This window comes from Castanea sativa, chromosome 6, assembly GCF_040712315.1.
Source record: "Castanea sativa cultivar Marrone di Chiusa Pesio chromosome 6, ASM4071231v1".
NCBI classification, from domain to species: Eukaryota; Viridiplantae; Streptophyta; class Magnoliopsida; order Fagales; family Fagaceae; genus Castanea; species Castanea sativa.
This window is the reverse complement of record NC_134018.1, coordinates 39088112-39115962: the sequence shown is the minus strand read 5'-3', so window position 1 is coordinate 39115962 and position 27851 is coordinate 39088112. Positions and strand designations below refer to the sequence as shown.

Genomic DNA, 27851 nt, shown 5'->3' with positions numbered 1-27851 from the left:
TCTTTATCTTTAGTAAGATGCCAGCTAAACATAATATTTCATTTTCCATCTACATTCTGAGCTACACATGGACATGGAGACTCATACTAAATTAAGAAATGCCAGCTTGACTCTTTTGATCATGTGGATTCTTTGGGCAAGGGCATGTTGTGAGAAGTACACGATGCCTCTAATATATGACCCAAAAGCCATGAGGGAGAGATATGAAAGCTGGGTTGCACGGTATGGCCGAAGATACAAGAACAAAGAGGAAAAGGAATTGCGTTTTGGCATTTACCAAATGAACGTCGAGCTCATTGACTACTTCAATTCTCAAAACCATTCATTCAAGCTCACTGATAATAGATTTGCAGACTTGACAAACAGGGAGTACCGAGCTGCCTACTTGGGATTTGGAACCACGTCGCATCCAATGACAAACTTCTGCCATTTCGAAAATAAGAGTTTGCCAACTAGCATGGATTGGAGAAAGGAAGGTGCTGTTACTCCAATGAAGGATCAAGGCGAATGTGGTAGGAATTTGTGTTTTCCCTGGTGTATATTTGAACATTTAAGTGCATGGTTAAAGACCATAAAGAGAATTGACTACTAACAACATTTTCTTATGAACTTTTGAACTAGATTTTTGCTTGTATAATTAAATCAGCTTCACTACTTAAAGCTCCTAATTAAAGCTCCTAGAAGATGGGAAAATAGATATTATTTTGGAGTAAATGCCTGCGTCTTTTATGACAACAACAAAAAATAAAAATTAACAACATCATTATGGTGCCGATAATGAAAAATAGGTCATTAGAATAGTTTTTTCCGTCATTGGAAGCTCTCCAAAAAATTTATTTTTTGACAAATTCCATCAAACTTCATGATCTGATACCAACTACCAACCTTATGATTCAGGAAGTTGCTGGGCATTCTCTGCAGTGGCAGCAGTGGAAGGTATCAACAAAATCAAAAAGGGAAAGTTAGTATCTCTGTCAGAACAAGAGCTCATGGACTGTAATATTGACACTGGAAATGAAGGCTGCAATGGTGGATACATGGACAAAGCATTTGAGTTCATAAAAAAGAACGGTGGACTCACCACTGAAGAAGATTATCCTTATAAGGGAAAAGAAGGCTCCTGCAACAAAGCCAAAGAAAAAACTCACAAAGTGACGATAAGCGGCTATGAAAAGGTACCAGCCAATGATGAGAAAAGCCTACAAGCTGCAGTTGCTAACCAACCTGTCTCTGTTGCAGTAGATGCTGGCGGTTATAAATTTCAATTCTACTCCGAAGGTATCTTCTCTGGCCATTGTGGAACTGACCTCAATCATGGAGTCACAGCAGTCGGCTATGGAGAAGATGGTGCCAAGTACTGGATTGTGAAGAATTCATGGGGTGCTGACTGGGGTGAATCCGGTTATATAAGGATGATACGTGATTCCAAAAATAAGCATGGTATTTGTGGCATTTCTATGGATGCTAGCTACCCTCTTATGGATTGAGTAGCCTTGTTAGTTCATCTGGCCATTTCTGGCTTTAAAATGACAGTAAGTTAGCTTAAAAAGTTCCTCTAAAATGGTATTTATATGTAAACTTCAAATAAAAAGTGCAATTATGAAATTGAAATAAATAACATATGAGATATGTAGGTCACAGACTAGGGAAAATGATGTGGTGCAAGGTATCACGACATATGAAGCTTACATAAGAACAAAGGCTCGTGGGCAGATTATAATATGAAATAATCAATCCATATCATGGTTTCTTGATTCAGAATCCTTTTCTTATTCTATTTTGAACTTTTCCAAACTGACTACATTTGTTTATAATCTGATTGGTTACCATGGAGATATTCTGAACCTTGAAATCTCAGGGTAGTAAGCTTTTTAGGTGCAAGTTGAGATTCATCAACAAGGCATCAATTTGAAACCAGCAATCTTAATGGCCCAGCAATTGGGATAGCATGGAATCCATAACATATCTTACTGAGATTGCTTGCTTGATGGATTTATTTGGCCAGTAATGCTGGTGTGCTTAGTATATAAGTCAGAGGTGTTGACAATATTCCAATAAAAACAAACTAAAGGTTGAACTGTCACCATGACTGAACATGACTTTGAAAAGCTATTATTGCAACACTTCATGAGATCACCATGATCAGCATCAAAAACATATTTTGATGTGAATGCAGGCCCTTTTCATCAACAGACGTCCATCAGTATATCTGCAAATTTTTAAATTGACATATATTAGCAAATATTTGAGAATTTAAATATAGTTAAAAGAAAAAAACTACTTCTATAATGGGAAAAGTGACTCATCAACAACTGTCGGTTGATTAAGATAGAGTAATTAATACAAAATGAATCCCTGGGCAAGGCTTTACCAAGTTAACTTCAACAGTACAACCTCATTACGATGCATAGGAGAACTGGAGATAAAAAGACACTCAATAGAGACGGTGAACTTTAGGATATCAAGATTTTGGGATTTAAGGATCACAAGTTTAGTGAGGCAGTTCACTGGACATAGCCAATCAAAGAGACAAGCAGCACTCAAAGAAAATATATCAGACAATGCCTTGAAGAAGCTAATCCATATGACCTTCCGTAACACAGTATGGGATATACACTGGCACAGCTAAACTTCTTTCAAACAATAGGTGTACCTCAATAGGACATTAGATGCAGGTCAAGGGATGCATTCTCACATGAAACTATCATAACCATCAATTAGTTGTTGAATTCTAGTAGTAGTTTGCTTAAAGCACATCCTAGCCAAAAACATGGAACTTTTTTAAAAATACTTGACATTTTTATGTATAAAATAACAACTCCAGCCTCTACTAACCATTAGCTGAATAATGAATGCTATGATACAAAATCTCCAATATTAATAAAACCATTTGAGAGAAAATAAAACATTCCTAGGCAGAGTAATTCTATGAAAACTAATAGGAAAAGGTTAAGATGAAAAAGAACTGAAATAAAGAGAATTGTGATACAACTGATTTGGCAGACCACAAGAAGGTGGGCTAAGGGTTGGGTTAATTACAGGTGGACATCTGAATTGGGAAAGAAATCCACAAAAACCAATAAAAGCTGTGTACTTATGCCAATATATATATATATATATATATATATATATATATATATATATATATATATTAAAGCTATGCACCAATTGATGTGCAGAACCAGAAAGAAGACATATTGGACAAATTATCAGAAGCCTTGCATTGAAAACTCTTGACTCATTATTTCTACTTAAATTTTCATAACATTTGTATAATTTTCATGTTTTCTATCTTTGCAATTTTATAACTGCCCTGTAACAAATATAATAACTTCAATACACAACCTTGTTCAGCTGTAACTGCAGAGGAGACTGGCTTTCAACTCTAACACCCTCTTGAGCATTGTATGAAGATACGAGTGTCATAAATTTTTACCACAATTGGCTACGTGGCTGAGTGGCTAACAAAACTACATTGACCAGGTAATTTTCGGATGCAAACTAGATGTTGCAGTATGTACTTAGTCCTTTTGACATTGAACTTTAATTGACCCACTCCCAGAAGAATTGTGAGTGCTAAGACTTTAAATCTGCAAATCTTTGCCTCACAGCACAAGCAAGTTCCCATTCACCTATACCAGCAAGTCTCTCAACCACCTTTTGCCTGACCCTGATATATGGAATAAACCCTCTCTCTGTCATCCCCATTACCACCTTTCCTGCCAAAATATACTCACTATACTCCAAGCACCCCTCAACCACCAACTCATAGCTTTCAAACCCAACAGCGTAACCCTCTCTCTCCAAGAAATCAATCATCTCAACCGCCTTCCATATCTCTCTGTTTGACCTCAATGCCGCTGCCAGCTTCACCACTGTTCCCTGCCTTGGTGTCAATCCCATTTGCACCACCATTTGCTTCAACATCTCTGTTGCCTCTGCAGTTCTTCTGAGTGTGCACATTGCACTGATTACAATGCCATAAGTCTCCAGATCAGGAACACATCCCGCCCTACCCATTCCCTTCAACATTTTAACGGCCTCTGCCAATTGATCAACAGCGCATAGAGATGATATAAGATAATTGCATGTGCCACAGTCTGGACAATATCCAATTGATTGCATCTCCAACAGGATGTTAGGAACAGACTCAGAATGGTGCCGGCGCTCAAGCCATGCAGAAGAGAGGAGGAGGCGAGTTTGAGGGACAGGAACACAGCCAGAGTGAAGAACTCTTTGGAGGATAGCGAGTCCAAGAGGGAGGGGATTGGGGCTTTGGAGAGTGTATGAGAGGAGGCATGTATAGGCAATCTGGGGGCGAGAGCGGGGTCTGAGAGGAATAAAAGACTGCAAAATTTCATCAATGATTTGTGTTCTGAGGTTGAGGGGAAAGGTCGAGAGGAATGAGAATGGATTTGGGTTTTGGCAAGCTTCTTTTGAGGAAACAAGGTCAGGAATTTGTTGGTAGGTTTTGGCTTCAACTGCAGCTTTAACAGATTCTTCTAGCCGTTGCTGCGATGAGAATGGGTGAATTGAAGGAAACCGGAAGTGACAATCATGAAAATGCAGAAGAAATCTGCAAATCTTTGCTGCTCCAACCATCATTTTCAAGATCGCAAAACATTAATATGCTAGTGGGGAATCATGTGTTACAACATGAAACCTGCAGAAATTGGTCTTTGTTAATGACAAAAGCTGGAAAGATGTATGATATGAAAAATAAAACAAAAACTAAGAGGTAATCCAATAGATAGAAAGATAAAAGAAAACCTATGGTACCACAAAGAGTATGCCATACTTCATCAATATGAAGGTTGCAGAGTATGGCATTAATTAAGGTAAACATTAGCGAAAATCCATATAGAAGACAAGCCAGACTTGAGTGATCAAAATTTTGCAGTGATTAGAAAAGCTAAAAAGAATGAATTCCTGCAAGTGATCGTGCTAGCCAAAAGGAAAACGAAACAGGTTTTTCAAACTATGATTTCAGGAAGTATCTGTCTCAGACAATTAAGATATCCAACTTGGCACTTTCAGTGAAACTAATACATGAAAATTTTCGAAACCTCTTACCCATCATTGTAATAAGACTACTGCTCATGTTAAGCTAATTAATACTCACATAACCAACAACCAGATTTTAATCTCATAGAATGAGAGAGAGAAAGAAAGAGATTAAAAGAAACTTTTTCCATCAAGATAAGTGCAGTAAAAAATTCAAAGTTATATTATGAAAACACAGCCTTGCAGCACAGCCTGCCATGAAAGTTTTGGTTGTAAAATTATGAATCATATAACACATGTATCTCAAAATGGTAAAGTAGAACTCAATATACCAGGTTTCTCTGAGGAATATTGTCAAACACGTGGAGCGCACAACATTTTTAACGCACGCAAGAGAGACTAGCAGAGCATACTCTGAAGTCTGGACAACATAGCATCCTCGACGATCTCTGAGGATAATGATGGCCAGAACGCATGTCCCTTGTCGTGATATTTAGAGAGCGCTGCTCTGTTTTTTACATATGTGTCTATGCTCTTCCACCTAAGTTGCCTATTGAGTATTGAAAGGGAGAGTATAGAATTAACAAAGACAGGCCGGCTTGCGGCTTCATACAATTTTAGGCATGATAACTTTTTATTTTTATTTTTTTTCTTCTTGTTATAACTAGTTTATTCAATATTTAATATTTTTAGTTTTTTACATTAAAAAAAAAATGTGATATTCATATTCTTCCCATTAAAAAAATATTGATATTTTTCCCTTTTTTATAGGTATATTTTTACTCTAATTGTTGGTTATAAATAGTTTATTATTAATAAAAACTTTGACAATAAATCACCTAATAGCCCTTGACCATCACAAGAAAAGACGGATTAGCATAAACACAAATTAATAATAATTTTTTTTAGATTAATAAATATATGACATAATATAGAGAAAAAATTTTGAAAGAAATATTTATCTTAAATGTGAGTTTTGCATATAAATCAAAGAAAAGAAAGAAAAAGTATGATTTGACAATGACATGTTGACAAGATATGCAAATGCAAATGGGTGAAGCTTCTGTCTAGTGCATCGGACATAGTACGATATGGACATATGTCCAATTTTGGACTCATGTTTGCATTGTATTGTGTTTAGTTCATAAATGCACCGGAGTGTTTTAAAAATAGTAAGAAAGTGAATGGTTTATTCATTATTGTGACATGTTACATACTTTTTGAAAAAAAAGATAATTGTTTTTTTTTTTTTGGTTAAATCTTGCACAAATGTTTTTTATGATAAAAGAGAGAAAAATTACTATATTATTGTGCTAAGTATGACCATTTTTTTATTTTAAAAAGTCATTGTTATAGGTAGATAATAAGAAAAAAGGGAGATGTAGTTCGAAGCACAAATATGTAGGACCTCAAAAAATATAATTATCATTAGTTATCATTTAAATTTCTTATTTCATATTTTTATATATAAAAGTGTAGTATACTATAAACTTTATACTTATTGAGAGCTCTTCCATTTTGGGACTTTAGGAAATTGCTGAAGTGTTCCACCGTGTTATACTCTATCAACCATAGTGTGATACATTTTTTCTTTTCTTTTCTTTTAAAATAACCAAAGTTTAAAAATAAAAAATAAAATAAAATAAAAAGTAGACACATGACACTATAATTTGTGGAATATAAAGGATTTTTCATTCATAAATATGTATTTAAGGTCTATTTGGATACTACTTATTTTGCTGAAAACTGAAAACTTATTACTGAAAATACTATAGCAAAATAATTTTTAAAGCTGAAAACACTGTATATCACTTATTGCTGCATTTTTCCCTCGGTGGCTGGTCCATGAACAGTATCGTAGGACCCGGGCTCCAAAATGCAAATTAATTTCTAGGCAAACGCTAGCCATTTAAATAGATTTGCTAAATAAAAATTATTGATTTTCATTCTTCTCAACATGAGCATATTTTTACACTTGACTAGGTCCCTCTTTTCGTTGCAGAACTTGCACCATTTAAACACTTCCTTCATGGGCACTGATTAGGGTAAACCGTAAACGTGTCGGTTTTGCCAGGACTTAACTCAGTCCCCCTAACGTGCAAGTTAATGTAACTTGTAAGCTTTCATCATAAATAGTTAAGTCTTAGAGCAGTTAGTAGAGAGTTGGCAAGGTTCCAAAAAAACAATTCAGTTGAACCCTGTCAAACGAATTTCCTCACGCATTACCAATGAGCTTGAACTCAATTGTAACCTTCTTCCTATCAAAAAAAGAATTGTTACCTTCTTTCCACACGAAACAGGGGTTAACCACATTCTCATGTGGGTCTGATAAGTTGAAATTCTAACCAAAAGTGTATATTCAACATCTTTGTAGAGAGCACGCACCATTCTGTATATTAATTTGGATATGTGAATGTGATAGATCATGTCCATGGGAAAATCAGAATGAGTAGCATAACAAGCAGAAATGATAATCTTCCTCATGGTAAAAATAAAAAAGTAATTTTTACTGATAAATCAGAACACTAACCAAACTCCCCCTGCATCCGTATCAATCCTATATTATTATGTCTTCAAAAGGCTGAAGCAAGTTCTTTTACTTCATGTACTATCCATGATACCAAGCCAAAATGTGCACCGCTTATGTTTGAAATGTAGCTTTTAGCAGCACAGACATACATACACTATTGCTCCTTCAAATGAACTCCCAAATTTAATTTGGAGCTTGTCAGGCTTGAAAATTAAGAATAGTCCAATCTGAGGAAGGAGGAAAAACCCACAACAAAGCAATTTATGAATTAGAGCCATATACATATGCCAAAGAACCACAAAGAAATCAACCAATCTCTGTTAAAAGGTCTGAATCTGAAAGAGGAGGGGGTTGATATGAGAATTCAATAATTATGCTGACTTTAAAAATGAAAAATTGCATTTTATTACCAGAATATAGCTGTCAGCTACATATGTTTGGTGGATTCCTTCAACGATAACGCCTTATTTTAGATCTAGCACGACGATGGAAAATTCGAAAAATCACCGCAAGACCAATGAGAGCCACCTGTAGGATAATTAATACCTTGAGACCTGGAATCACAAATCCCCAACTCATGTTATCAATATGCATTATCCAAGCGCATAGAAAATACAATAAACTGATGAATACCTTTTTTTTTTCTTTCAAGAAACAGAAGAATACCTTTAAGCTTTTGGATCAAGTCATCCATGTAAACTCCACTTTTTGTTTGTTTTATATCAATAGAGCTTATGTCAAGGCTTGTTGAGATATAACTGCCGGTCATGTACTCAGTATTCATATTCCCACCCATAACGCATGTGTTGGCACAATGGACGCTGCCATCATATTCATCACTTCCATCACAGCAATCTAGAAAGATATTGAATCCATAACTAGAATTAAAAGTAGAAGGAATAAGAGCAAACCAATTTTCCATTCATCCAAACAAAAAATTGGACTTCAAGTTTTATGTAAATGGGACTAAGCGGTATAGACAACTCTAATTAAGTCTCAAATTTTTATTACAATGTTAACACTGAAATTTCAAACAAAAATCACTGTTGGAAATTTGCACAGAGCTATTTTTACTTGGTTTCACTTTTCTTGATGTGGGAGGGAAGTCTATTCCTTGTACAAGTAATTTGATAATTCCCGTCCACCGGGTAATAAATATTGAAGCCTTATATAGAAAAAATTGTAAAGGATTTGGTAGCTTATGCCAATGAGATCCTCTCATTGGTAACTTTATGCTATGTTTGGAAGTTTGGAGGTAGAGAAAAGTAGAGGGAAGAGAGCATTGGGGAGGAGAGTAGAGGGGAATGGTTATCTTCCACCTTGTTTGAATGTTTTTAAAATTAAGTGAGGAGGAGGGGAATAATTAATCTTTTCATAGTTTGTAATTTTGTTAATATGGCAAGAGTAAATTTGGTAATTCATTTGGTCAAGTATTTCTATGCTCGACTCTCCCTCCAAATATCTCCAATTTAAGGGAATTAAAAACGAGAGGTTAGAAGTAGTTAGAACTCCTCCAAATCCCTCCCCCTCCTCTCATAAAAAACATTCAAACAAGGTAATTTAACTTACTCTCCCTCCCTCTACTCCCCATCCATCCAAACAAGCTATTAGTGTCTTTCAATTGGCATTTCCTGGGGATGTAAGCACAGATGTACCAAACCATATTAAATATTGTTATTTTGTGAGAATATTTTATTTCTGGTATGTCTGAATGCACTAGTCAATAGCCTTGTAACTGAGTGGCACTGTATGATCTCCCTTATGCGCTAGTCAATAGCCTTGTAACTGAGTGGCACTGTATGATCTCCCTTACGAGGAGAACCAAGGTTTGAATCTCCCCTCTCCCACTTGTTGTAACATTAAATTATCCCAAAAAATATATATATATGCAATCTGCAAAATTCCAACAAGTTGGTATAACAATTTCCATTGATAAAAAAATGGATGAGAGTCACTTAATATGATTTGATAATGTGCAAAGGATCGTAGATGTGCAAACTACTAATCAACGGGTCAACCAAAGGGCTCCAGCTTTATGAAACTCGAAACAATCATGTCTCTTGCTAGGGAGCTCATTAGTCAATCACATTTCGGGGTCAGAAGCATAATTCCTGACATATAGATTATTGCCCACTAAATTTAGCATCTACAAATTGCAAAGAAAAATTTAAGACGCCCTAATTATTACCCAGATCAATGGGAAGCAAAAGGCAAGTAATTTTTGAGATATCACTTACCACAAAATCGATCATTAATGCGAGAAGAAAATATAAACTGAGGTTTACTTCCTACGTTCCTGCAATAAAATTTCCCTGCCTGACAGGCTGAAGTTCCTGCAAATGCAAGATAGAAGTTCAAAAATTGAAATTACTTGCAAAGATATAAACATCATTGAATGCAAGATAAATAGGGAATCCTTGATTTTTAACATGAAGCATACTATCCATATTAGTAAATTTACTTATATCATTACACAAGAATCAGGATTACTGAAAACAATATCATCCAAGGAAGACTACCAAACTGTCAGCCTAAAATCAGAGATCAACCCAGTGCTGGAGGGAGGAGGAGGAGGGGGGGTAAAGAGACATAGAAAGTGGAGTTTTTCATGCATAATCTCCATCTTGATATCCAAGAATTAAAGGAATCTGGCAAAAGTTGAAACTTTTAAGATAAAACAGCTCTGGGGGCAAACAACCAACAACAGAAGAGTAAAAAAATGTTAGCTTTTATGGAAAAAAAGACATTTGTGACATTTCAACTTAAGGGATGACTGGCCTGTCTGCTTTCAAACATAATCGTTTATGATTTATCATTAATGAGTTCCCCACGGTCATTACAGATAAAGACAATCCCTAGAAAATGCCATTAATTTGTGACATTTCAACTTAAAGGATTACTTGCCCGTCTGCTTTCAAACAAAAGCATTTATGATTGATCATTGATGCGCTCACCATGGTCATTACAGATAAAGATGATCCATAGAAAATGCCAGTAAAATCCTTGGATGTTCAGATGAGATTCCAATCAATTCACATAAAATCAGACTTCTCCCAATTAGAATCCATCTTCTCTAATTTGGACCAAAATATCTCTCAAGGAGCATGATTACAACAATCAAGTACTATTTTCTATTTCCCTTGTTAAGTGTATCCAGACAAGTACACGTGCAGTATGAGAATTCCTGAGAATTCCAAATTTTCTCCATAAGCACGAAATTGCTAAAACATAAGTTCACGAACAAGATTTAGCTCCCAATATAATGATGCCATAACCGCAATATCAAGGAAAGGCAAAACATCCATTACCTGACTTCTCCAATTTATTCAATCATACCCAATAAAATTCTAAATTTGACAACCTTAGCAATTCTGTTCAACCATAATCTACCATAGTGGAAAAGAAAATTAAGCGGAAAGCGCATTAAAAAAACAAAAACAAAAACAAAAAATAAAATCAAAGTTCTGAGAGAACTATAGTTAGCATTAATTATTCACATCCATAACGCATTGACATTTCTACAATTAAAGCAAAAAATTTAAAGTGTAATTAGAAAGTGGAATGAGAACCTACCGGGCTCATCAGTCCCGTCAACACAATCACAGAAATTGTCATTGACACGGTCTCTGGTGAAGGATTTGAAGCCATCCTTGCACTTGATCACCTCTGAATCAAAGTACTTCTCCTCTGCAAGGGAAAAGGGAGCAACTTCAAATTTCAAGAATTCAAAGGAAATCGTAGAAGAACATGACGATTGGGCATATGGGTATTGCTCTAATATGAATTTCCCTGAAAACCCAGTTGATAAAAACCGAGGACAAAAAAACCATTTGGAGTACGAGAGAGAAGGGGTGTCCGAGAGGATCTGAATCCCGTACCAAGAGGGTGGAGTCCGAGGATATATCCGTAGGAACAGGTAAAGATGAAAGAGGCAGAGAGGAGAGGAATTAATAGCGGGAGCAAACTACGATGATGTCTGGTTTCCAACGCCATGCCCAACATTATGGGCTTGTGTCTGTGCATAGGCCCTGCTACAAATAACAAGTTTTTAGTCAGTCTACTCTACAAGTTGGTTTGGCTTGCTTGACCCCAAGTCAATGGTTTGAATTCAATTTACAGAGTTTCAATTTGTTAAATTAATTTAGCCTTTTATTTTTTGGAAGTGAATAAAGTTTTTTTTTTTTTTTTTGTAATCAATAGAGAAATTTGGATTTGAATCCGATCATATTTGTGATCTACATCAAAAGTATGAACTGGATGTCATTCTTTCAAATGCTATCATATCTTAAAAAATAGGAATGAAAGTAAGTGGGATTTTTTCCCCCATTCTACCTTCTTCTTCCTTTAAAAAAACATAATGTTTTTAACCCAATTAGGGTTTAGAAAGGGTTAACACCTTTAATATTAAAACAAAACTTTTTTTTTCTGAAAGAGTTTCAATCTATGACGTCTGCTCCTGATGATAACTCTTTATCATTAGACCAAGACACCAATCAGTTTTTAGTGTAAACAGAGATTGAAGCTCAGATCTCTTATACAATCATCAGAAATTTTACCAGTTGAGTTAACTAGAACCCACTATTAAAACAGAACTTGATCTAATTATGCATTAAAGTTAGTAAAATATTTGTATTGCTAATTTATTTACATAACAAGACTAGGGTTTCTATAACAATTAGGTGGTAGTTTCTATAATTTAAAACACTTTAACACACGTGTATTGGATTTTTTTTTTTTTTTTGTTGGTTTGAATGTTATGAATCATAATACCATTAGTCTTTATATTGTTTGATCATGTATAAACTATTAGTGTAATAGCATATGTTATAACCTAACTAGCACCATTTAGTGTGTCTAACAAAGATATTTATAATTCAAATCCCCCCTCTCGTTGTGTCTATGGAATTTATCACCCCAAAAATGAAAAGCTAATACTTAAATTTAGCTAAACATTATTTGATATGTTTCAAATCGTACCTCGTTTAACCAAACACATAGCAAGATAAATAAGTGGATTCTCAAGATCCTTGTAGTTTAATTGGTTAACACCTCATGGTATTTGTTTGAAATGTTTAATTTTAGGTCCATTCGTAATTTATTTGAACAAACACATGGCAAGATAAATAGGAACTTATAGCTCAACTAATTGACATCTCTTTGTGTATTTTAGACATTAATGGTTTCGTAACTTGTTTGACCAAACATATGGCAAAATAAATAGCAAGATTCTCAAGAGTCTTGTACCTCAACTAGTTGACATCTTTTAGTATTTTTTAGTCATCCATGGTTCAAATTCTCCTCTATCATTAATAGTTACAATTTACAATATTGTAAATTGTAACTATTAAATTATGTATGAAAATGGGCAAATTTGATTTTTTTTTAATATAAATGAGATGAGTTTGGTAAACAAGATATTTAGAGGGTTTGTGCCTGGAAAGACTTTTTTTTTTTTTTTTAATCTCAAACGTGACCAGCTGTCATTTCTAAAATTCATGTTGCTTTTTTGTCGACAATACTTGTAATAAGACATAGAATAACTCTAGTAAAACAATGATTTTTACAACATGTTTAGGTGGCAGACTTTGATTGATGCACAATTAAATTAGTGTTAGTTATGGATCAATGTAAAATTGATTTCCCATCGTTCCTAACTTGTCATCTTCACAAGCCGTGACAAAAACATTATTATGGTAATAACTTATAACATTGTAAGCTATATATGAGTCAAAGGGATAAGGATATCACTTTTGTTTTTACTAGCAATATATATCCATGGATGTCATGTAAAACCATAATTAATATTTAACAGTGAAATAGATAGTAAAATATTACTTTAAACTATGTGATGAATGGCAAATTAAGCTCATGGTATAAGATCTAAGTTTTGGCAAAACCAAATATTACAAATGATTTTTTTTTATAACTTGATAGTTGCAATAGATGTCTCAATTGAAAACACCAAAGAAGTATCAATTAGGTTACAAAGCTCTTGACATAATATATTATTAAAAAAAATTCAAAATAAATAATGAAACTTTAATAATTTAAATTTTATTTGGATGAGAAATAAGAAGAAATATATTAAGAAGTCATCCACACCAGATACCTAACTGATTTGAAAAGAGAACATTGAATACTCAAACAGATAATTCATATTCTACATTTTCTTTTTCTTTTTCTTTTTTCTTCGCATGACTTGAAAAAAAAGTGCAATATCTAGAATAATTTAAACAAGGAAAATGAAAATCCGTATACTATAACTGCCTGATTTCTAAGGAAGCAATAACATTACTATAAAAAATTTGTATATATAATAATCTTCCTCATGAGAGATTGTTTCCGCTTCGAATTTCCACTTCCAATAAGAGATTGTTTTCAAATATATCACTTGCTAAAATTCGAAAAAAGTGAGATGATTAATCATATTATTCTCATATTCCATAAATAGTTGGGACATTGAGTAATATCCATATTTTCTCTAAACTTTTTCACAATTTATTATAATAAAGTGACTAAATTTTACAATGGCCATTAACTCACTGTGGGAATTAAAAGGACCTAAGTAAGTATTTGGGCCTTGGGCTTTATTAAATGGGCGCTAGTTTGTTTTGGACTAAAAGCCCCCCTAGAACTGCAAGTCGGCCCATGAGTTGAGAGTCCGAGGATTCGTCTGAGGACGAATCTCTCCTCGGATAGACCCATGATGACCCTGGGATTCGCCAAAAAGATCAAGGCAGAGTTCTGGAAAAACCGTTGGTTAAGAGGGGGATTTAAGCACCCTCCGGACGCAACGGTGTGAGAAAATATCTCAGAAAAATGCTGCTATCTCCACATTAAAGACCCTGCACCTACCTTCCTGGCCGCATTAATGAGAAAATGACCCCTGAATAGTAGAAGTCAGATTTCTTGCTATCGTTTGAAGACTTTTAGAGGGTGGTGGATGGGATAGGTGTCTAATAGGGTAATTTGCATTACACGTGGATAAAGAGGGAAAAGAAAAAGAAGTATTTAAGAAGGGAAGAGAGTAAAGAAAAGGGGGGCTAGACAAATATTAAAGACTGTAACCTTTGAAAGAAGAAAAAGAAGTAATACATAAGTTGTCCTCGGCTTACGTCCGAGGAGGTTCTTTTTGCCTTGTTTGTCTATTGTTTGCAAATACTGTAACATCCTAGCCTATTCATCGAGTTTCGAATATCACTAAACTAGATTGCGAGCCCACACTCTACAAATTTCATTGTTTAAGGCTCATTGGGCCGAGCCCACGTGTGTTTTTGGGTCTAGGCGCAATTGTGCTCCTACAATTGGCGCCGTCTGTGGGAATCTAGTGTTGAAGGAACTGGAACACCATGGCAGGCATAGGCTCACACCATGCAGAATCTCAGGGATTGCAACTTGAGGATCTTTTCGAGCGTCTTGAGCACCGGAGGGATCAAGTGGGTAGCGTTCACACCGAGTATCCTAGAGCGAGTCATACTCACGGTGGAGGAGACAGTACCACCCGTGAAGATGGTGCCAAAGCCATGCAGAAGGAGATCAATCATCTTAAAAGGAAGTTACGCCGCGTCAGACGGAGGCATTCGCCATCCTCATCTAGTCTTTATTCAGGGAGATCCCGGGAAAGTAGTTACAGTTCAAGGTCATGGTCGCCCCCCAGCAAAACATCCTCTTGTGAAGAGAATGGCTCACCAGGTCATAGGCACAGGAAGCTCCCCTCCAGGGGCTTGGGGAATGATGCTATGAGCAGGGCGTTGCACCAACTCTCCAAATCACCATTCTCACGTAGGATTGAGAATGGGAGACTCCCTAGAAGGTTCACCCAGCCCACCTTTACCATTTATAACGGCCGGACTGACCCGATGGAACATGTGAGCCACTTTAACCAGAGAATGGCAATGCATTCTCACAATGAGACCCTGACGTGCAAAGTCTTCCCTTCTAGCTTAGGACCTGTTGCTATAAGGTGGTTCAACGGTCTAAAATCTGGGTCTGTAGGTTCGTTTGGGGAACTGACTAGAGCATTCGCGTCACGGTTTATTACATGCAGTAGAGTTCCTCGACCGTTGGACTCGCTGTTGTCTATGGCTATGAAGGAGGGCGAGACGTTGAAAGCGTACTCCGACAGGTATTGGGAGATGTTTAACAAGATAGACGGTGATTTTGACGAGGTGGCGATCAATACTTTTAAAGTAGGTCTTCCAACCGATCATGACTTGAGGAAGTCCTTGACCAAGAAACCCGTACGGAGTGTACGTCGCCTCATGGACCGTATTGTCGAATACAAAAGAGTCGAGGAAGACCAACAGCAGGGGAAGGGTAAAGCGAAGGTTATCCCACAGGAGAGAAGGGATTTCAGGTCGGACAAATATCACAACAACAAGCCGAGGAGAGATTACTCCGTGCAGTCGGGCTCGGCAGCACCTCAGACAGTTAATACTGTATTCCAAGAACCAGTGCACCAGCTACTAGAGAAGGTCCGTAAGGAACCCTACTTCAGATGGCCCAGTAAGATGGCGGGCGATCCTGCCATGAGGAACCAGAATCTTTTCTGTCAGTACCATCAAGACGTGGGTCATACTACCGAGAACTGTCGGACCCTCTAGAACCACTTGGAGCAGCTTGTCAACGAAGGAAAATTAAAGTAGCACCTGTACCAACCTAGCAGACAGGGCAGTCAGTCTGGCTTGAATAATCAGAGGAATAATTCATCTCGGCCTCCTTTGGGAACGATCAATGTTATCTTTGCTGCGCCTGGCAAGACTGGCTCATGTCCCACCAGGGTGATGGCAGTTTCGCACTCCCAAGACGAGGAGGGGGGCTCCAAGCCGAAGAGATTAAAGTTGAATGTGCCTGTCTTGGGATTTTCAAAGGAAGATAAGGCTGGAACCATCCAACCCCATGACAACGCCCTAATGGTCACTCTGAGGATAGGGAATTATGATGTAAAAAGGGTGATGATTGATCAAGGCAGCGGCGTGGATATCATGTATCCTGACTTGTTCAAGGGGTTGAAGTTGAAATTGGAGGACCTCACCCCTTACGACTCACCATTAATAAGTTTTGAAGGGAAGGCCGTTATACCAAAGGGACAGATTCGGTTGCCCATGCAATCTGGCTCAGAGACGGTTGAGGTGGATTTTATTGTGGTCGATGCATATTCCCCATACACAGCCATCTTTGCCCAGCCCTGGCTGCACGCTCTGGGGGCTGTTTCCTCCACCTTGCATGTTAAGGTTGAGTTCCCTTCGGGGGAGTGCATTGAAGAGATTCTCGGCAGCCAATTGATGGCCAGGCAATGCATATCGGTCGCAGTGCTGCATCAGACCGAAGCGCAGTCATCAACCTCGGCTGTGAAAGACTTATAGCAATTAACGACTCTGGATGCGCCTGACGCGGTGACAGCAGAGGAGGCCATATGCGAAGACCTGGAGAAGTTTTGGATATCGGATGATCCCGAAAGATTCTTCCAGGTTGGGGTATGTTTACCACACCAGGAGAAGATGGAATTGGTGGAGTTTCTAAAGAACAACATCGATGTTTTTGCCTGGGACCCCTATGAGGCTCCGGGTGTTGACCAAAGCTTCATTTGTCATCATTTGAATGTCAATCCTGCTATTCCCCCTAGAAGCCAGCCCCCTCGGCGTTCCTCCAAGGAACATTCTGAAGCCGTTAAAGAGGAGGTGCTCAAGCTCAAGAAGGCTGGGGCTATTAAGGAAGTTTTTTATCCGGAGTGGTTAGCACATACGGTTATGGTCAAAAAGAAGAATGGAAAATGGCGAGTATGTGTAGACTTCACAGATTTAAACAAAGCCTGCCCAAAGGACTCGTTCCCGATGCCACGCATCGACCAGCTAGTGGACGCCACCGTCGGACATCCTCGGATGAGTTTTTTGGATGCCTTCTAGGGTTATCACCAAATTCCACTAGCGACAGAAGATCAGGAGAAAACTGCCTTTATTACTCCAACAGAGAATTATCACTATAAAGTGATGCCATTCGGGTTGAAGAATGCTGGGGCTACTTAACAAAGGATGATGACCAGAATGTTTGAATTGCAGCTGGAAAAGACCATTGAGATATATGTGGATGACATGGTAGTGAAGAGTAAGACGATATCTGCGCACGTGAAAGATTTGGACAACACTTTTCAGGTACTTAGAAAGTACAGGTTGCGTCTTAATACCTCGAAGTGTTCTTTTGGGGTGAGTTCTGGTAAGTTCCTTGGTTATATGGTTACTCATAGAGGGATAGAGGTGAATCCGGCACAGGTCAGAGCCATTCAAACCTTACAGCCACCTCGGAATCCAAAGGAAGTTCAAAAATTAACCAGAATAATCGCTGCTCTCAGCAGATTCATCTCGCGTTCAGCTAATCGATGCAGGCCTTTCTTCCAACTGTTGAATAAATGGAAGGGGTTCCAATGGTCCGAGAAGTGCGATGTAGCCTTCCAACAACTTAAGGAATATTTTTCCCGGCCACCCATTATGTCTCGGCCTGAAGTGGATGAGGTCCTATTTGTGTACCTGGCAGTGGCCGTCCACGCGGTCAGCCTGATCCTCATAAAGGACGACGGTGGGGTGCAAAGACCGGTCTACTACGTCAGCAAGACGCTGAATGACGCCGAGGTACGTTACCTACTTTTGGAGAAAGCACTTCTTGCCGTAGTTCATGCCACGCGGAGGCTTCCTCATTATTTCTAGTCCCACACCGTTGTAGTTTTGACCCAACTGCCTCTCAAGTCAGTGTTGCGTAGTGCCGACTACTCTGGAAGGGTGGCTAAATGGGGAACTGTTTTGGGAGCCTTTGACATCAAATACATGCCACGTACCTCGGTGAAGGGCCAGGTTCTTGCAGATTTTGTGGCAGAGTTTGCCGAACCATTGTTGGAAGAAACTTTGAAGGAATCGCACATAGATGAGAAATCAGTTGGCATGATTACGAACGAAAGACCTTTAACTTGGAACGTATCCGTTGATGGGGCAGCTAACTAGAGAGGGTCTGGCATCGGACTTGTCCTGGTATCCCCCGAAGGCATTGTCTTTGAAAAATCCCTAAGGTTGGCGTTCTCGGCTACTAATAATGAGGCCGAGTACGAAGCAGTTTTGGTCGGCATGAACATGGTACATAGGATGAGCGGAAAGGAAGTTCACATGCTCTCGGATTCTCAATTAGTGGTCGGCCAGGTGACGAGGACCATGGAGGCTAGGGACCCAAGAATGCAAGAATACTTGACCGAGGTCAAACGTTTACAATCTAAATTCGATTCCTTTATCTTGTCTCATGTTTCTAGAAGTGGAAATACACATGCGGACTCTTTGGCTACCTTAGCGACGTCATCGGCTCAGGGTTTGCCTAGGATTATCCTTGTCGAAGATTTGCTAGCGCCAGCTCTTACCACTGTTGGTGCAGGCCGGATCCATTTGATAAGGTCTGGACCTAGTTGGATCGATCCTATGATATTTTTTCTGAAAAACGACATTCTTCCCGACGACAAGTCTAAAGCAGACAAGATCCGTCGAAAGGCACCGCGTTTCTGGTTGTCCAAGGATCAGCAATTGTATAAACGGTCCTTCTCCGGACCATATTTGTTATGCGTGCACCCCGAATCAACGGAGGCGCTTTTGGAAGAACTGCATGAGGGAATTTGTGGGAGCCATACTGGGGGAAGATCCTTAACTCATAAGGCCTTGACTCAAGGATATTGGTGGCCCAATATGCAGAGGGAAGCTTAGGACTATGCAAGAAAGTGTGACCAATGCCAGAGGTTTGCTCCTAACATCCATAAGCCTGGAGGAGTCCTTAACCCTCTCTCCAGTCCTTAGCCTTTCGCTCAATGGGGATTGGACATAGTAGGGCCATTTTCGAGGGCTGTAGGAAATAAAAGGTGGCTGCTTGTGGGGACCGACTACTTCACCAAATGGGTAGAGGCTGAGCCCTTGGCAAATATTAGGGATGTCGAATTCAAGAAGTTCATCTGGAAAAACATCATCACTAGATTTGGAGTACCACATACGCTCATTTCGGACAATGGCGTTCAGTTTGATAGTAGAGCTTTTAGGAAATATTGTGGTGACATGGGCATCATAAATAGATACTCCACTCCAGCTTATCCTTAGGGAAATGGGCAAGCCGAGGCCGTTAACAAGGTTATAGTTAGTGGACTCAAGAAAAGGCTGGACGATGTGAAGGGCAGATGGGTAGAAGAACTACCACACGTTCTATGGACGTATCGAACTACGCCGCGCAGATTCACAGGAGAAATGCCATTCTCTATGACTTATGGGGCTGAGGCAGTGATACCTTTAGAGTCTGGCTTCCCCACATTGAGGACGAGTACTTTTAGCCCAGAAAATAACAACGGCCTCCTGGAGAAGAGCCTAGATTTAGTTGAGGAACGACGAGAGACAGTTATGGTCCAAATGACTTATTATCAGCAGAAGCTTAAACGAGGGTATGATGCCCATGTGAAGCTCAGGCCACGCGCGCCTGGAGATCTGGTTCTAAGAAAGGTTGTAGGTACTGCTAGAAACCCAGCCTGGGGTAACTTAGGACCAAACTGGGAAGGACCATATTGGATTATTTCTGTAGCAGGCATAGGGTCATATCGATTAGCTGATTTAGATGAAAAAGTTGTACAACATCCGTGGAATGTAAACAACCTTCGAAGGTATTATTATTAATAAAGGGCGCTTTTGTCGTTTGTGGTTTAAATTATAAATGTATATGGGCTTATCAATTACAACTCTCAAAATATCAAACAGAAACTTGGTAATGCATGGTCCTCGGACCACGTACCTTGTGGAAATTGATATGTTCTTAAATATCAAACAGAAACTTGGTAATGCATGGTCCTCGAACCACGTACCTTGTGAAAATTGATATGTTCTCAAATATCAAACAGAAACTTGGTAATGCATGGTCCTCGAACCACATACCTTGTGGAAATTGATATGTTCTTAAATATCAAACAGAAACTTGGTAATGCATGGTCCTTGAACCACATACCTTGTAGAAATTGATATGTTCTAAAATATCAAACAGAAACTTGGTAATGCATGGTCCTCGGACCACGTACCTTGTGAAAATTGATATGTTCTTAAATATCAAACAGAAATTTGGTTAGGTATGGTCCTCGGACCACATACCTTGTGAAAATAGATATCTTATCATTTGTTAAACAGAATCATGTTTAAATAGAATTTTAAGTCATACATCTTTAAGTATCAAGCAGAAATTTGGTAAGGTAGGATCCTCAGACCCCACACTTTACTATTACTAGCGTTCCAAGTTACAAATTCTAAGTATCACATGGGTTTGCAAAGTGTGCCACTACTTATCATCTAAACCAAGTTTGTTTTTGGTAGATTCTTGAACACTTTACTTTTCAAATGTTAGCAAAAAGTTAAGTTAGCCTGTTAGGCGTTCGTTATTACTTCGCGCTTGATATGCTCATGAGATATAGTTTGAGAGGAATTCTTATGGCAAACACAAAGATTAAATAAATACAAGTCAAATGAAAATAAAATGAAACTGTCTTTCATTAATTATTCTGGCATACATTACATGCAAAATCTTAATTACAAAGAGAGAAAAGCCCTAGGCTCGGCCCTAAATTTTTGGAGGGGGGTCTTGTTGAAAAGTGCTGGTAGCCTCAGTGTTTTTCAGCTCCAACTCAAAGGCAGACAGGACTTGTTTTCCTTTGTCTGCTGTAGTTGTTGAAGGGACGGTGGGCTCCACATTTTGGCTTGAGTCCTTCTCGGCACCTCCACACCCTTCCTTCTCTTTATTGGAACCTGTATGCTCTGTAGGATCCAGAATGGGTTCAGGAATCGCAGGAGGGGGAGCAGAAGTGGCTGTCTCAAGGGCAGGTGCGACAGCAGGAGCCTCATCTATCTCCTGTATGTCAAGGGGAAGCCAAACGTTCTCAGGCTTCCTCAGCTCGGAAGCTGGAGGAACTCCTGCTGCGTTTAAGGCTTCGCCCTAGACTTGCTGCCAGTATTCTCAGCACAAAGCTGCGAATGCCTCTGTCAACTAGTCTTCTGTTACCGTCACCCCTTCTTTGTAGCTAGCCTTCTTCGTAGCCTCTAGTGACTTCTTGAAGGTGTAAGCTTCCTTCTTCATCTATGCAAGCTCCTTCTCTAAGTCAAAGTATTCCTTTTATGTGTTGGTGAGCTCGTCATTCTTTTGATGGAGAAGCTTGCGCTGCCCCTCCACTTGAGTCCTCATCGTTCTCAGGCTGGCCTCGGCACCGTCTCTTTCTCTTTTTAAGTTGGCCATCTGAGAGGAGAGTTTCTCATTTTCTGCGAGGGCTTGGCCTAGAGACTTCTCAGTCTCCAGCTGAATCTCCTACTCCATCCCGGCCTTTTTCTGAGAATCCTCCACAAATTTCTCGGCAGCAAAGACCTCTTGAATGGCCTGTGACAAAGTATCAGAGAGTTAAATGCAAGAAATATACTTACTAATAATCCGGTATTATGAAAATGAAATATTCATAAGTGAAACTTACCAGGGCCAATTCCCTTTTTAAAGAAAGGAACAGCTGAGGCTGGCTCATTTTTTCCAAGGTATCCATATCCTTGGGCAGTAGAAGGGGACGTTCCAACACCTCGGCCAGGTGGTGGGTGTGGCCTTGTTGGAATGCCCTAATACTGGACTGGTAAGAGATTGGTGCTCCGTCCAATCTCAAATCAGGAGACCAGGTGGCCGGTGCTCGACGCACTTCGGCCATATCCCTAATTTCCCCACTTTCAACTGAACGAGCACGTCCCTTGCCCTTGTCCAGTTTCTGCTGCTAAGCTTGTTGTCGCTGCTGTCTTGGCTTCTTCTGTTTTTTGCTACCAGCCTCCTCAACCTTCCCCTTTCTTTTCTTCTTGGGCTCCTCAACTGGAGGTTTAGGATCTGCTGGAGGAGGGGGAGGTGGCAAGGACGGAGGAACTTGGGACCCGCCCGCTTTTTTTTGGGCAACTTTCTCGCCTCTCTTAGTTAGAAGGCCTTGAAGCACTTCCATTTCTTCCTCCTTGGAATCGTCGTCAGGCCGGGCAACTATTAAATCTGCAACTCCGGAGGCCTCGGCGGGCTTTTCTTCCTCATCAGAGAGCACGACAAACTGGTTTCCTCGGGGTCTTTCGACGTCCTCGAGCTAAAACTAATCTATCTCGTCGTCCAACGTGTGCGAAGAGGACACTTGCTCCTCCGAAACAGCAGTTGCTTGAGAGTGCGTCGAGAGAGGGATCGCCACGATGGGTCGCGTGTATAGGATGGTGTTGAGGTCGTCAAGGATGTCGTGGTCGGCAAGAAAGTGCGGCCTTGCTACGTTTATTCTCTTATGCCTCCTATCCCCCGCGATAATCGCGTTCTCTATCTCCTGGAAATCCGAGGATATTGGGTCATACCCTAGTATTAGGTGAGCCGCTCTAAGTTGCAGGTCTTCACTCACAAACACTTCTGAGCGCAGTACGCGGTTTAGGTCAACAACGTTGCAGTGGCTCAAACGGGGGCGCACAAGTTGTTTATCTGCAAGAAAGAATACCAAAGGAGCCAAGTATGGTCAGATCTGCAATGCATATGAAATCGAAATGCACAATGTGTAAAAGGAAATAAATATTATAAGATTTTGAGATTAAAGTTCGGGGTAGAGAAATTAACTCCTAAAAAGCCACACTTGGGTCTCCCCATACGACTGGGCAGTGAGGGCCGTCGTGCCAATTGCCTGAGGCGATGAGGTAGTCGTCCTTCATGCCTTTATTAGACTTGGGCAGACAAGAAATTAACCTAACTACACTAGACCGGAATTTAATGTAATAACCTATGTTTCTAAGTTTGTGGCACTCATACATGAAGACAACATCATGCCAAGTGAGGTTCAAGCCCATCTGCTCATTTAGAGTGTCGACACTTCCTAAGACCCTAAATACATTGGGTGCGCACTGGTCTGGGCACAACCTGTGGTTGAGAAGGTATTCCCTAGTTACGCTTCTCATAGGGAGGGTCATCCCACCTTCTATGAAGGCAATCATGGGGATTATGACCTCTCCTGTCTTCCTAGAATCACCTACGGCTTCCGCCGAACAGTATTTCAAACCCACGTCACTGGGAATATGGTATTTGGCCCTAAAGCCTTCCATCCCAGCGGCGGTATCAACTAAACACTTAAATCTATCCATCTAAGAGAAAGGAAAGGGCAAGCTTCAAGAAGGAATGTGGTTAAAAAGGAAGCCGAGGACAGAATCTGAGGAGAAAAAAGTAGAGAAAGTAAGGACTTACGAGTTTGTAGTTATGCGAGTTTCCACGGGTTTCTGGAGAGAAAAGATGATGACTGATGCTCTGATATGATAGAATTCTGAAGAAATGAATGAAGGCGCAGATTTTCAGGCGCTATGACGTGCGGGAGGCGGCCTCGAAATTGGATGCGTCCCGCCCAAATTTTCAGGAGGTGATAAGGACCGTTGGATATTCATCTCACCGTTGAACGTGGGGACAGGGTGTAACTTGCGGTCATAAATGCGCGCGTTCTGAAAATCGAAGCACCAAACGGCGTTTTCTAGGAATGAAACGACCCCCACACACATGGTGATGTACGAAACGTGTGAAGGGAGCTCTAGTCGAATCAAAACCCTATTTTTCTCCTCGGATGAGGAAAAATAAAGTTTTGATGGGCTATTGTGGGGATTAAAAGGACCTAAGTAAGTATTTGGGCCTTGGACTTTATTAAATGGGCGCTAGTTTGTTTTGGACTAAAAGCCCCCTAGAACTGCAGGTCGGCCCATGAGTTGAGAGTCCGAGGATTCGTCCGAGGACGAATCTCTCCTTGGATAGACCCACGATGACCCTGAGATTCGCCAAAAAGATCAAGGCAGAATTCTGGAAAAACCGTTGGTTAAAAGGGGGATTTAAGCACCCTCCGGACGCAACGGTGTGAGAAAATATCTCAGAAAAAGGCTGCTATCTCCATATTAAAGACCCTGCACCTACCTCCCTGGCCGCATTAATGGAAAAATGACCCCTGAATAGTAGAAGTCAGCCTTCTTGCTATCGTTTAAAGACTTCCAGAGGGTGGTGGATGGGATAGGTGTCTAATAGGGTGATTTGCATTACACGTGGATAAAGAGGGAAAAAAAAGAAGTATTTAAGAAGGGAAGAGAGTAAAGAAAAGGGGGGCTAGACAAATATTAAAGACTGTAACCTTTGAAAGAAGAAGGAGAAGTAATACATAAGTTGTCCTCGGCTTACGTCCGAGGAGGTTCTTTTTGCCCTGTTTGTCTATTGTTTGCAAATACTGTAACATCCTAGCCTGTTCATCGAGCTTCGAATATCACTAAACTAGATTGCGAGCCCACACTCTACAAATTTCATTGTTTAAGGCTCATTGGGCCTGAGCCCACGTGTGTTTTTGGGTCCAGGCGCAATTGTGCTCCTACACTCAATACAATAGGGATGGCAATAGGGCAAGATGAGTTCGAAGGATGGGGTCTTCGCTCCCGCCTTGCATGGTTTTGTCTTACTCCATCCTCACCCCATCTCCCCTGATAGAGAAAATTTTCTTGCCCTATTCCCGCCTCTTGGAGACCCGTGAAGCCCCTCCCCACCCCATAAAACTCAACTTCTTGTTAATTAACCCACAACTAAACCCATCCTCGCTCTGCTCCACCCCGTGATGCGGGGCTAAAACATCGCCCCATTCCCGCTCTATCACCTTTGCAGGGCGGGAGAAATCCACGTGGGGCGAAGCGAGGCGGGACAGGACAAAATTGTCATCCTTACACCATAACTTTCTTCCTTTTTCAACAATTAGAGTGCATTTGGGATCTTCTTGAAAAGAAAAAAAAAATTTGCTTTTTGTCTCAGCCTTTTCACAACTAATCTAACTTTTTTTTTTCCTTAGTCTTTTATAACATATTTAACATAAAAATTACCAAAAATCATATATTTTGATAAACATTATGCAAATAAGCTATTGAAAATCATCCAGTTAAACTACATGAAACATCCCATTTGTAGAAAGTACATTTTTTTTTAGTAAAAGGAAAAAGAATAGTTTGCTCTATGCTTATAGCGTGGCTGCTGCGTTGTCGAAAATACATTGGATACTCAAACAGATCATTTATATTACGTATGTTTAAAAAAAAAATCTATATTTTACATGCATGCCTTGAAGGAGATGCAATATCTAATAATAGTCCTAAAGAATCATTTAAACATGGAAAATAAAAATCACTATACTTTAACTGCCTGATTGTTACGGAAGCAAGAGCAGTCGACCAAAAAATAAATATGTAATGATCTGCTTGCAATATTTAATTTGTGTCTTTGATCAGAAGGAACTAATTGTATTGATTTCCTGCAATATGACAGAAACAAAAGAGAACGTCATTAGTTTCTTTTTTTTTTTTCTTTTTTTTTGAGAAAGAGAACGTCATTAGTTAGGTTCTTAAGCAAATGAGAAATCGAAGTTCAAAAAAGAGAAAAGAAGGAAAAATAAAACCATATAGAGTATCATGATTGTCTTGTTAGCTACAAGTAGCTTTGCTAGTACTACTAAAGTACTATATAGAGGCCTTGGCTCATTCAGCAGATCAGTACTACTAAAGTATTTTTATTATTATTTTAAGTTTAACCCATATTTTTAAGCAAGTATTACAGCTTAACTTTTGTAAGTTCAAGACATATGATTTAGTTCATCAAAAAAAAAAAAAAAGACATATGATTTAAGTCTTTGAGATCAACAGTTACGTACTTATTATGGGGCTTTAACAGATTATCAAAAAAAAAAAGATTATCAAAAATATATATTATGGGGCTTTAACAGCCTAATCTACTTTTTGAACTATCAATAGCTTGGGCATTGCAGATAGTAAAGGTGCTCTTATATTGTATATACGAAAAGCAAATAGATGAATGACATTCAGATGGTAACATCAAATAAATCTGGAAAACTGGTTTCAATAATTCAGCTTGGCATTGTCGATCTTGTGCAACCACCCTAAGAGGAGCTACCACTGCCCTACCTTTCCAAATTTTGTAGAATTCTAGATTAGATTTTACTACACATCGTCAACAACATTTAAAAAAAGTTGATTATCATAATTTTGGTAATTTTTTTTTTGTAACATTTTCGTATTTATTTAAATTATTGATAATGTGGCAAAATCTGTTAAAATTAAAAGTGAAATAGAAAACACAAGTAAAAGCAAAGAGAAAAGAGAGAAGACAAAGCACGGTAGGATTACATGGTTTGGTCTTGAAGACGGCCTACATTCATGATGTAATACTTGGGTAACTCAACCATTAGACTATTTAGGCAATGACCTAAGTCCTCTAAATGGAACAAGTCCCCTAAAAGTAAAGTCTCTCTCCTAGCCAAAAAAGAAAGACCTCTTCTACTGTCTAATAGAATGTCTCTTTTCAAATGTTGTGCATTCTATTAATATATTTTTTTATGTAGTTTAAGAGGGTCAAAATTTTTAATCTCCCAAAAATTTTACTCTTTCTTTCTTTTTCTATCAAAATTATAATTTTTCGGACAAATTTACTGAAACCCAGTGTTCATTACTTAAAGTACAATATTGCCAAGAGAAACAAAAATAATTAATCTCAAATATGATATTTATTCTTATAATGATTTTTTAGATTTATTTTTAGAATTAAAAATTAAAAATATTTTTTTATAAATAGATGAAAATAGTCCAATTAACATATTAAAAAATATTAAAAGGCTATCCCTTATAAAATATAAACTAACCATACATTTACATTTGCATATGTAGAAAGAAATTATTCAAAATTAAAATTGATAAAATTCTATGTAAGATCAATTATGTCATAAGAAAGATTAAATGAATTCGCGATATGAAATCTTAAAGGACATAATTAGTAGTAATCTTAGTATCTCAAAAAATATGAAAATGGATTTTTAAACGAAAAAAAAATGAAAGCGTAAATATCATTCAATTAATATTTAAAATAAAAGAATGTCCACTAAAATGATCCTAGACTAGGCCCTATTATATTGCGTAGGTCAAATTTGAGCATGAATTTGTTTAAAGTTGAATTGAGGTATTTCATATATAACAAAAACGACACCATTTAGAATATATATATATATATATATATTATATTTTCTTTGTAGCAATGTGGCCATATTTTACATGAAAGACATTTAAGATATAATAAGACACAAACAACAAAGAACTGTTTGAAAGATATTTAACATATAATAACATACAAACAACAAGAATTATTTAGAAGACTAGAATATTGAAAGAAACTAATTATCTCATTTTAAATTGTCGCCTTAAGTAACTCACTTTAAATTATCATC

General features: G+C 38.5%; 3 protein-coding genes across 7 annotated transcripts; 1 reads left to right on the top strand and 2 right to left on the bottom strand.

Annotated features, from left to right (window-relative positions):
- LOC142638025 (senescence-specific cysteine protease SAG12) lies at positions 1-1543 on the top strand. The gene is made up of 2 exons (XM_075812012.1): positions 1-512; positions 898-1543. Exons 1-2 carry the CDS (start codon positions 68-70, stop codon positions 1485-1487), a joined length of 1035 nt encoding a protein of 344 aa, XP_075668127.1. The 5' UTR covers positions 1-67; the 3' UTR covers positions 1488-1543.
- Positions 552-5616, bottom strand: LOC142638026 (pentatricopeptide repeat-containing protein At1g06270). Of its 5 annotated transcripts, none has more exons than XR_012844961.1 (4): positions 5337-5616; positions 1225-2209; positions 1082-1120; positions 552-915 (listed from the first exon to the last, which is right to left on the bottom strand). XR_012844961.1 is itself a non-coding variant. In XM_075812014.1 (4 exons), exon 2 carries the CDS (start codon positions 4603-4605, stop codon positions 3577-3579), a length of 1029 nt encoding a protein of 342 aa, XP_075668129.1. In that variant the 5' UTR covers positions 4606-4663; positions 5337-5616; the 3' UTR covers positions 1384-1519; positions 1690-2209; positions 3346-3576. The 5 variants fall into 5 exon arrangements, 4 of the variants coding, with proteins under 4 accessions (XP_075668129.1, XP_075668130.1, XP_075668131.1 ...); XM_075812014.1 differs by lacking the exons at positions 552-915; positions 1082-1120 and adding an exon at positions 3346-4663 and having other exon boundaries at positions 1384-1519; positions 1690-2209; XM_075812015.1 differs by lacking the exons at positions 552-915; positions 1082-1120 and adding an exon at positions 3346-4663 and having other exon boundaries at positions 1406-1519; positions 1828-2209.
- Positions 5617-7337: 1721 nt separating this feature from the next.
- LOC142638563 (glucosidase 2 subunit beta) lies at positions 7338-11579 on the bottom strand. Its single transcript, XM_075812592.1, has 6 exons — positions 11413-11579; positions 11108-11221; positions 9772-9867; positions 8201-8389; positions 7945-8088; positions 7338-7761 (listed from the first exon to the last, which is right to left on the bottom strand). Exons 1-5 carry the CDS (start codon positions 11555-11557, stop codon positions 7985-7987), a joined length of 648 nt encoding a protein of 215 aa, XP_075668707.1. The 5' UTR covers positions 11558-11579; the 3' UTR covers positions 7338-7761; positions 7945-7984.
- Positions 11580-27851: the final 16272 nt, after the last annotated feature.

Excerpts from the sequence above, each read along its gene's own strand:
- LOC142638025 (XM_075812012.1), top strand. The coding sequence starts at position 68 with ATGGACATGGAGACTCATACTAAATTAAGAAATGCCAGCTTGACTCTT. Across the intron at positions 513-897 it reads GAAGGATCAAGGCGAATGTG|GAAGTTGCTGGGCATTCTCT; the intron begins GTAGGAATTTGT and ends CTTATGATTCAG.
- LOC142638026 (XM_075812014.1), bottom strand. The coding sequence starts at position 4,605 with ATGATGGTTGGAGCAGCAAAGATTTGCAGATTTCTTCTGCATTTTCAT.
- LOC142638563 (XM_075812592.1), bottom strand. The coding sequence starts at position 11,557 with ATGCACAGACACAAGCCCATAATGTTGGGCATGGCGTTGGAAACCAGA. Across the intron at positions 8,390-9,771 it reads CATTAATGATCGATTTTGTG|ATTGCTGTGATGGAAGTGAT; the intron begins GTAAGTGATATC and ends ATATCTTTCTAG. Across the intron at positions 8,089-8,200 it reads CTTGATCCAAAAGCTTAAAG|GTCTCAAGGTATTAATTATC; the intron begins GTATTCTTCTGT and ends TTGTGATTCCAG.